The sequence below is a fragment of the Peromyscus eremicus genome, chromosome 19, assembly GCF_949786415.1.
Source record: "Peromyscus eremicus chromosome 19, PerEre_H2_v1, whole genome shotgun sequence".
Classification (NCBI taxonomy): domain Eukaryota; kingdom Metazoa; phylum Chordata; class Mammalia; order Rodentia; family Cricetidae; genus Peromyscus; species Peromyscus eremicus.
Genome location: NC_081435.1, coordinates 48,780,227 through 48,790,752, shown reverse-complemented (window position 1 = coordinate 48,790,752; position 10,526 = coordinate 48,780,227). Strand labels below are relative to the sequence as shown.

General features: G+C 52.2%; 1 protein-coding gene across 1 annotated transcript in view; it reads left to right on the top strand.

The window, feature by feature from the left end:
• Positions 1–10,491, top strand: part of Cdx1 (caudal type homeobox 1) — a 14,492-nt gene extending 4,001 nt beyond the window's left edge. The window contains exons 2-3 of the mRNA XM_059246664.1: positions 9,490–9,635; positions 10,093–10,491. Of these exons, the coding sequence (XP_059102647.1) occupies positions 9,490–9,635; positions 10,093–10,323 (377 nt within the window). The 3' untranslated portion in view covers positions 10,324–10,491. The remainder of the gene's footprint in view (positions 1–9,489; positions 9,636–10,092) is intronic.
• Positions 10,492–10,526: the final 35 nt, after the last annotated feature.

The window sequence follows — 10,526 nt, the reverse complement described above, 5'->3', positions numbered from 1 at the left end:
GGTGTCTCCCAGGCATTCAGCGCGTGTGCTCAACCCTCTTCGAATGCAGTATCACTGACCCTAGAGTGGTAGCCTTCTTGATTGGCCTTGAGGCTGAGCAAAGAGAAGGACACAGTAGCCACAGGCAGGAAGGGCTGCTTTGGAGGCTGAGCCATCAGCTGAGGGGATGGAGTTACGCTCTGGACTGAGGGTCCTTGTAGAATAACTTTGGGAGAGTGAGAATGGGTGGCAGGAGCTGCAGCTAGTGTAGTTAGGTGAGCTAGGCAGCTTGGTTCCTGGTCCCTGGTGGGCAGAGAACTATAGAATTTCCTGTCACTGTGGAAATGCACCAGATCTGGACTCCCCAGCGGCCAGCCAACAGTACATACAGCAGCTGAGCACTTGAAATCTGGTTAATGTGACAAAGAAAACAAAAGGGCTTTAGTGGTTTACCTGGGGACATATCACTAGCCCAGGCCAACTTTCAGGGCCACCTAACTCTAAACTTTTTACAAATTATTCTCTTATTTTATGTGTATGAATGTTTTGCCTGTGTTTATACCCCACGTGTGTGCCTGTGGAGACCAGAAGAGGGCCTCAGATGCCCTGGAACTAGAATTACACATGGTTGTGAGCCACCATGTGGGTGCTGGGAATCGAACCCAGCCCTCTGGAAGAGTAGCCGATGCTCTCAACTTCTGAGCCATCTCTTTAGCCCAAGACTCTACAGTTCCTTTTTGCCACCTCACAAAACCCAGGGCTGGTTGTGGGCCTTGAGGAAGCTAATGATGCACAGGTGGCCTCAGAGCCACAGGGTGTAGCTGTGATAGATGACTCTGACTAGGAAGAAGGGCTGGTTCAGGAGAGCCTTCCCCTAGGCTACTGATTTCCTCATGAAGCTTCCTCAGAGTTGACTGTGCTTAACCCAACCTCATCCTTCCTCCAGGGCCTGAGTGAGGAGCCATAACATAATAGTCTGTAGTTACCCCTCAGCCTAAAGGATGAATTGTGGGCTCAGCAGGAAGCCCTGTGACTCCAGAATGGCCTCCACTATCCTGAGGATGGCCAAGGCTTCTGCTCCTTCTGAGCCCCTGCCACAGGTGAGACAGTTAGGGAAACAGGCCCAAATTGAGACTTCATGGCAACTGATGGCCTAATCAGATCTCCGCACTCCAGGGTGTTCTTTGACATGTGACTTCCCATCAGGCAACATTCCTCCGGTCCCCAAGGGAGCACGCCAGCATCCGCTTCTGCAAATAGTTCAGTTCTGCTTTTTTGGATCCACAGCCCTTTGCCCTTTACAAACTGTTTTTACGTTTATTTTGTGTGCTGGGCAGGGAGGGGACCCAGGAAATCTGTGGTCCTTCCAACTAAGGATATAGACTGAGCCACCTCCCAGCTCTCTGCCCTGGTGCTAGGTTTAGATCCTTAGAGTGCTCCCACCACAGGGATGCTCATACCCTGTCACTTTTTTCCAATCCTCTTATGTTAATCTGGTCTTATATTAGAGTTATTTGTATGCTCAGCATACTTGGAATTCTTTCTCCTCACACATCTTTTCTGTACAAAAGATGCTCATCCTGGTCTTGTCTCTTTTTAAAGGACGCAACACGGTCCAGCTCTTCCTTAGGAGATGGGGATGTGGAGGCACACAATGGAGAAGGGGTCCTACCAAGCAAGAGTCAGGGGCATTGCTAACACGAATCACCCAAGCCTGAACCTGTTCTTTGGTGTTCCACAGGGCCTGGGAAAGGCATTGGCTGATGGTGCCCAGATGCCTGGGCTGGCAGGGAAGCTGCTCCTCCAAATACCTTTGAACCCCCTCTATCTTTCTTTCCTTCTTTTCCGTTCCTTGGCTCTGTGGCTGTCCTCATCACATGACCCAGTGACCTTTCTGGGCTTGTTCTCTCATCTCCATCTTGAAGAGGGATCCAATGTCTTCCTTTCCCTAAGCATCCTCCAGCAGGCGCCACAGACATAGGCAGGCAGGCGATTGCCTCTGCTCTACTGGGCTGGAGGATGTGTGGGTGTGCTCTCCCTATGCGTGTATTGGGTGGTGGGTAAACACTACCCCCTCACTGCTCACCCACTACCCAGTGAATTGCCTAGAACTTGAGAACCTGTAGTCTGGGGTCATAGTTCAGTGGAAAAGCACATCCCTAGCGTACATGAAGTTCTGGGTTCCATACCTTGGTGCTGACACCCACCCCTCATTAGGAGAGACTGAGACCCACAGATGAGGGACTTGTTTAAAAACACTCCAGCTGGAGCTTGTTAAAGGTGAGAGGGCTGAGGTGTAGCTGAGAGGCAGACCTGGCTTGGTCCTCAGTACCACTCTCACGGCCCGCCCTCCAAAAAAATGATAGTGAAGTGGAGACCCAGACCTGAGTAGAACCTAACAATAGGTATTTTTAACAAAATCCCATACACACATGTGTTTGCCTGTGTGTGTGTGTGTGTGTGTGTGTGTGTGTGTGTGTGTGTGTGTGTGTATACATGCTGGGTGCAGATGGCATCTCAATGTACAGCCATTTGAGGTACCCCACGCAGTGAGAGATCAGAGAGGGTCTGGGGCTAGACTTGAGGCCCATGTCTTGATAGTCATTTAGTCAGCCCTAGGAGCCACAAACCCAGAAGCAAGTGTGACCCAGAGATCACTTGATTTTCTGGGAGTCACTCTGTCTTGGAGCAGAAGCCAAGTCTTCCTTGTCTGTCCTGGGCTGGATGAGGGCCCCAATACAGGCCACCACAACTCTGTCCTTGTCTTCCAGCTGGCCAGGCCTGGTGTCTAGACTCCAAAACTGGGAAATCAGCCTTAGAGTCCTTTCAGCTATAATAACAAACACAGTCTAAGAATCAACAAACACTGGGAGCCTCCTGCTTTCAAGTTGGAAGGGACCTTACAAACGCAGGACACAGCCCCATTTCCTGGCATCCATCCCTACAGGGGGTACCCCAACACTACTGGCAAAGAGTGGGCTCTGTCCCTCTCTGTGTGTACCTGCTATATCCCAGGCATTGCACAAGGAGCCCTCCTCATCCCACGTGAAACCCTGTACGTCTCAAACCTAGAGAGGACTGTGAAAAACCATCCACTGTGTGACAGCTTCTAGAGTGTTTCTCTATCTCTACCTCCCTCCCTTCCTTCCTTCCTTCTTTCCTTTTTTGTTTTGTTTTTGTTTGTTTGTTTGTTTTGAGACAGGATTTCTCTGTGGAGCCCTGGCTGGCCTGGAACTCACTCTGTAGAACAGGCTGGCCTTGAACCCAGAGATTCGCCTGCCTCTGCCTCCCAATTCAAGGGAAAAAAGGTTTGTGCCTCCAAGCCCGGCTCTGGTATGTTTCTGAGGACAAACAGACCTGGCTTTTTAAACATGTTTAATTACTTTTGTTTATCTGGGCCTTGTGGGTTCTAGGTATGGAATTCAGGCCATCAGTAAGCACCTTCCCTGAACCATCCATCTCCCCCATCCTGGACGGTCTCAAATCCCACCATTTGGTATATAAGCCTCACTGAGCCTGTTTCTTGTGTGTAAAAATGGGATACACAGCTAGGTGTGGTGGTGCACGCCTTTAATCCCAGCACTCCGGAAGCACAGGCAGGCAGATCTCTGAGAGTTCAAGGCCAGCTTGATCTACAAATCGAGTTCCAGGACAGCCAGGGCTGTTACACAGAGAAACTCTGTCTTGGGGAGGGGACAATAAAAGGAGATATGTTACACTATCTCACAGGTTGTTCAGGCACATACATATACAAACTGCTTGGCCCATGGCCAAGGTGACTATCCTTAATGGTTATCTCCATATTACAAATATGGGACCCAGAGAGGTAGGGAGATGATCCCTAGCCACCCTGGCATGTAGGCGGCCTGCACATCCCTAGAGGTCTGCTTGTTCAAACAACCACATACCAGGAACACCTGGAAAGCTAGCCAAGTCACAAACCCCAGGAACCAGTGTCAGCCCCACCCACTCCAAATTTGGGGACCAGGATTTTCTGGACAGCTCACTGGGCATACTGAGGTTAAGGGCCAGGCACTGGGAGCCATCTGCCTGTGGCTTCCCTGGACCTTAAACTGCTCGTGCTTCAGAGATGTGGAGTCCCATTCATGCCTCCCACGGAGTGGGAGTGCTACAGGAATGAGACATTCTGCATAGGACAGAACCAGAGCAGAGGGCGAGCCTGCCATTTAGGTGAGTGAGCCGAGGCTCTTCCCACTGTGCTGGACCCTGAAAATCTGCACCCTCTCCCCTTACCCATTCTCACTGGCATCTTGCCCAGAAATTACTCATTCTGTGTGTGAGAGTGGCCGGCCCCTCATCAGACACCTGTTCCCGGAGCCTGGACTTCCCCCTTAACCCCAGTGTCGCAGAGATCTGTAAATCATTCACCTTGGCCTCCTCCCTGCCCTGTTCCTCTTATGCACCACATTGCCCTTTTTCTCGGGGTTGGGGGGGGGGCGGTGGTGGGGCACAGGTGTGCACAAAAGGTTAACAGGGAGGATACAGGCTTGAGTTCTGTCCAGGGCTGCCACTGGAACCCAGGGCTCCCGACTGTCACTGAAAATACCGTTTCCAAGGATGGGGAGGGGCTCCCAAGGCCCCACCCCTGGCTGAGGAGCTGTTGGCACTTGATGTCTGCTGGGAAAAGGAGTCATTTTCCTTTGGTGTGGCCACTGGTAGGTTGCCCATGCTCCGGCAGATGACCCCACCCCTATGCACATGCAAACAGCACCAAGTGGATTCTGGGTTAGAGGGGAAGGAAGATGAAGAGCAGGGAGGGGGGGGGCAGATGAAGTTGGGAAGGAGAAGAGAGCACCCAGGGCAGCTGGAGGAGGGCATAGGGGTGGATATGGTCAAAATCCATTATATATGTATGAAGTTCTCACAGAATAAATAAAGCTGATTTTTAAAAAATAGAGTTCAGGAGCTGGGCTGGTGTGTAGCTCAACAGAGTGCTGTCTTAGCATGCACAAAACCCCGGGTTCAGTTCCCAGCGCTGCATAATCCAGATGTTGTGTTGCACCTGTAATCCTAGTACTTGGAGGTACAGGCAGGAGGATAAGGAGTTAAAAGTCACCCTCAGCTGCATCATGGGTTCAAGGCTAGCTTGGGCCAGAGACCCTATCTTTAAAATAAGTAAACAGCCGGGCGGTGGTGGCGCACGCCTTTAATCCCAGCACTCGGGAGGCAGAGCCAGGTGGATCTTTGTGAGTTCAAGGCCAGCCTGGTCTACAGAGCAAGACCCAGGCAAGGAGCAAAGCTACACAAAGAAATCCTGTCTTGAAAAAAACCAAAATAAATAAATATAAATAAATAAATAATAAAATAAAAATTAAAAACCCAGGCGTGGTGAGGCAGGCCTGTAACCCTACCCACAAGGGGCTGAGGCAGGACACTTATAACTTCAGAAATTGCCTGGGCTACAAAGTGAATCCGGGGTTTGCCTAAGAAACTCTATCTCAAAGTTTAAAAAGTACAAAAAGAGCTGAGGGAATATGTCCTCAGGGTTGAATGCTTGTCTATGATGGCTGAAGCCCTGGAGTCACCCTCCAGTGACACACACACACACACACACACACACACACACAGATAATGCAATGGCCATCCGGACACAGTAAAACTGGAAGTCCTCTAGGGGCTGGAGAGATGGCTCAGAGGTTAAGAGCACTGACTGCTCTTCCAGAGGTCCTGAGTTCAATTCCCAGCAACCACATGGTGGCTCACAACCATCTATAACGAGATCTGGTGCCCTCTTCTGGCCTGCAGGCATACATGCTGTATACATAATAAATAAATAAATCTTTAAAAAAAAAAAAACAAAAAACAAAAAAAACTGGAAGTCCTCTAAACTCACTCTCCTTTCTATGGCTTCTCACCTCCAGCTGCCTTCCTGGAGGAGGGAGCTTCTGTGGTTGGGCTCCACCTTATTTTTTGAAGCAGGGTTTCCCACTGAATCCGGAGCTCACCACTTCAGCTAGACTGTCTGTCCAGTGAGCCCCCCGGCGATTCTCTAGTCTCCAACCTCCACCCCTAAAAGTGGGATTACAGGGGAGGGAGCCACCATAACTGGCTTTTACATGGGTTCCAGGGATCTGAACTCCGTTCCTCATGCTTGTGTAGCGATCAGTTTCCCCACTGAGCCATCTCCCCAGCCTGGTAGCAGGCTTTTCCTACAGTATCCCATGCCTTGCTCCCTTACACACGTCTTAACAGTTGCTTACTGCTCCTCTCCATGGGTGTTCTGTATCTTAGTTCACCAGATCCCTACTCATAGACATGGACATTGTTTTAGTCTTGTGCTATTAGTGACATTCACTGCTGTGGGCAGTTCTCTGTGAGGTTATTTCCTAGGAGTGGAACTTATGGCCCAAAGCTCTGTAAAGCCAGGCTACGTGATGCTTAGTTGGTGCCTAGGAAGGTGCTCCAGTTAGTGCTCACTCTGGACAATGTGTAGGAGTCCCCAGTTTCTGGGCTATACAGGGACTCGAACATTTTGTTCATCATGGTTGGATGTTTTCTTAGCAATCAATCTGTACTCTTTAAGCAGCTGGGCTAGATAAAGAAGTTGGCTGGTATGTTCCTAATCCTATCAACCCCTCTCCAGGGCTATGGACTAGGGTTCCACTGACCCTGGCAGGGACAGAGGTGCTGCAGTGCATCCAACACCCTGTCCCTGTCTGGTCCCCAATCTGGAGATCTTGGTTCATATCATCACCAGGGTGATGGCCTCAGTGAGAGCAGCTTTCTGTGCCCTGGCTCCCAGCTGTAAATGAGTTGTGGGTCCCTACTGTTCACCACAAGGGCACAGGGGCAGGGAGTGGGGAGAGACAGAGAAGGTGAACGAGCGAGCGAGGTACTAAGAGAACAGCTAGCTGCCTTCATGACTGGGCCTGGGCTCTTGCAAGCAGAGCCCCATCTGCTGCTCAGCCTCACCTCTTGGAGATTGATAGGAGTAGTCTTAGCATCTAAAAGTCCCAGTCCGAGGCTTTCCAGTCTGCCCTTGCCATTGTCTGACCCTTCTCCATTCCAGGGAATGGACATTGAGGCATGGTCTGCTCTGTGAGTTTCTGTTGCCAACACTTAGGATATTGGGCAGCTCAGTGGTACCTAAGAATGGCGAGATGGGGAATTGTGAGTTGGAGGCAGCAGAGAAGGCTCTAGACTAGAGGACATGGCATTAGCACATGTGTACCCTCTTGTCTCTTGTGACTCTGACTCTGCAGGGAGATTGGACTAGATCTAGCAGGAGTATCCAACCTTTGACATTATTTTGTTAAGTGGTCATCTAAGTGGTAATGTGTAGGCCTGCCTTCATAGCTATCGTGGAACACTTGTGGCCCACAGCTGCAATTGGACAGGCCTGGAAGAACTCACAGGCCTCTTATTTAGACCTCCAGCTGCCACATGACTACCTCAAACCATGGTCTCTTCATCTGAAGCTGGCAGGGGACAGAAATCCCAGGACTCCTTCTGGCTCTAGCTAGTGATCCCAGTGGGCTGTGGGTTCAGAGCCCAGCTAGGCTGTGGTGGTGGTAGCCTCAGGCAGAGCTGTTTCTGAGCCAAGATTGACTTTTCTAGGTCAAGGAGGAGCCCCATCTGGAGCCAAGGCCTCAGCAGCCTCTCCCTCAGCCCCTCCTCTAACCATGCCTGGCACAGGACTGCAGGCCGTCCTGTGCTATGTCTCTGCTGTCAGGTGGTACTGTGAGTTTAGTACATACGGAAGTGGCCAGTGTGGTTCCGCTGCTCCGGCAGAAAACCCAGGGAGAAGCCGCCGAGGAACAGCTGTTGTCTCCCATTCCCTCACAGAACCACTTGGCTGGAGAAGAGCCCAGGTCTGTCCTGCCAAGTCGTGTGGGATGGATGGGTGGAGGCGGGCCAGATGCAGGTCTTTAGTGCAAGGGCATGGGGGGACAGGCTTAGCCAGGGCCCAGAGCAGGGTGGCAGAGGCCAGGCTGTTGGTGGGCACGTGGGTGGCAGGGGAGATCCAGGGTTATCCCAGGATTGGTCACGCCCTGGTGTGTGCATGCCTGCTGTCAGCATGCACCTTCTAGTTTAACCATGTGTTCAGCGTCTTACAGAGAAAGCTGGTGCTCATCCAGGCCCCATAGAGTAACGCTCTCCAAAGACAACCCTGATGTTAATAACCTCAGATGGCCCTTAAGCCCAGCTTTTGGCCCAGGCATCACCACCTAGAAGCCAAGTCACCGCCCTCTTGTCCTGGGTCATGGCAGTCCTTCCTGCCCCTCTTATTCCTGCCCTTAGTCTGCTCTCCACACCGCCATCAGAAAAACATGGAAGCCTGCAACAGACAGCATGTCCCCTCTGCTTAGAGCTTTGCTGTGGCTCCCATTCCAGACAGTGAAACCTAAGCCCTTTCCCTGACATCTGCTCGGTCCCCTCTCTGCTCCTTGTCCCACCAGCTCCCTCACTCAACCTCAGACAGGTCTCCACCTCGAGGCCTTTGCACTCCACGTTCACTCCGCCAGATTCTGTTTCTCTAGGAAGCCCGCATGCTCTTTCTCTCTCGGTTAGGCTCCAAGAGCCATTGTGTTGAATGTTTGACTTTTTCTTTTCTTTTTTTTAACAGGGTCCCACTATGTCACCCAGGCTGGTCTAGAATTACTAGATTCGAGTGACCCAACCGAGCAGCAGGGACTATGGATACCACTGCCCCCTTACTCAGCCAACACCACTCTGTTTGAAATTCCCCCGCCTTCCTGCCACCACCGCCACATTCTTAGGCTCCCTGTCTTCTTTCTTTTCCTCAAAATAATTGCCAGTGAACAAAGCCAGTGCTTTCCATTTTTATTTTCTTTTTGTCTGCCTCCTTCCCCGAGCATCCAAGCATGGACTTTTCTTTTTTTTTTTTTTCTCTGCCCACCCCAGTGTGTAGCTTGAGGCAGGGACTTGGTTTGTTTAGTGGAATGAATGAGCTGAGTCACTGCATCTCTGGGCCTGCACTTAGGAGGGTGTGTGGACAGCTCAGGTAGATCAGCCCCTGGCTCCTGGTGCAACCCTAGAGCAGGGCTTGGTGTCCTGAATGTCCTTCTGGGTACCCAGCAGACCCTAGGGTCCACCAGCAGCCCTGGGCCTTTCAGTCTTTGGGCTAGCAGTCGGTAGAATATTGGGGACACCCCCCCCCCCAGCTCAGGGTACTTCCAAATCCTGTTTTTCTTCCACTATGGTCTTCCCTGTGCATGAGGGAGGAGTGTCTGGCAACCCCCTTTAGCCCCAGTCCACCCTCACCAGCCAGGGGTCCCCTTCATGACAGCGGTGTTCAGACTCACACTCTGGGGACCCTTGAGTCAAAACCACCTGGAGAGTTTGTTACCACACAGCACTGAGGCCTTCTGAGCGAACAGTTGGGGATCTCCAGAAGCCTCACTTTTCACAGCTGACGTAGCTAGCCTCGAGTGGCATCCCAGTGATCAGCTCCCTGCCCGGGGACTCCTGAGCCTCTCTGGGCATTCCGTGGCACTCACCTCCCCTATTGCCCTTCCTGCTCCTCAGGTAAGACTCGGACCAAGGACAAGTACCGCGTGGTCTACACAGACCACCAGCGCCTGGAGCTGGAAAAGGAGTTTCACTACAGCCGCTACATCACCATCCGGCGCAAGTCAGAGTTGGCTGTTAACTTGGGGCTCACAGAGCGGCAGGTACGTAGGTCCTCCACCTCGGCCCGAGTAGCAGGGCTCACAAAAAGTGGACAGAGAGGCTGTGTCCTGACGACTGGCACAGCACCACACACTGGACCACTGCCATACTGGCAACCAAGCCCAACATGGCTACATGTGCATGCGCACACACACACACACACACACACACACACACACACACACACGCGCACACACACACACACACAGAGGCTACAGGGGGCAGTAGGTGCTATTCAGTGCTATTCAGACCCAAGTGCTAAGGGGTAGTCACAGGACACAGGGGCTCTGGAGTCATGGCGCCTTGGAAAGGGGAAGAAGGAGGTTACAGAAAGAGGTGTCTAGGGCACAGGGAGAATGTGTTTTAGTCCCCGAGGTCTGGTGGCTGGAGCAGGAAGTGGACCGTGGAGACCACCTCCCCGGACCCAACTTGCCCCATAAAGTCTGTGCAATCCCACAGGTAAAAATCTGGTTCCAGAACCGTCGGGCCAAGGAGCGCAAAGTCAACAAGAAGAAGCAGCAGCAGCCCCCGCCGCCGCCGCCGCCGCCGATGCCTCCCTCACAGCTGCCCCTGCCCTTGGACGACAACCCCACACCATCAGGGCCACCCCTGGGTAGTCTGTGCTCCACCAGTGCAGGCCTTCTGGGTACCCCCTCCCCAGTGCCTGTTAAAGAGGAGTTTCTACCCTAGACCCTTCCAGCCTGGGGCCCAGGGATCTAGGGACTGGAATGCTGGGCACCCGGCTTTGCGGGAGCCCAAGAAGCCGGTTCTGAGTTCCAACCCTGCTGCTGACCTTTGGGGTCACTGTGGACAGATTGCCTACCTAGGACAAGTCGCTTGCCAACTCCCTGCCTCCCTTGCCTGGGTTATGCGATGAGCCTCCTGGACAAGGG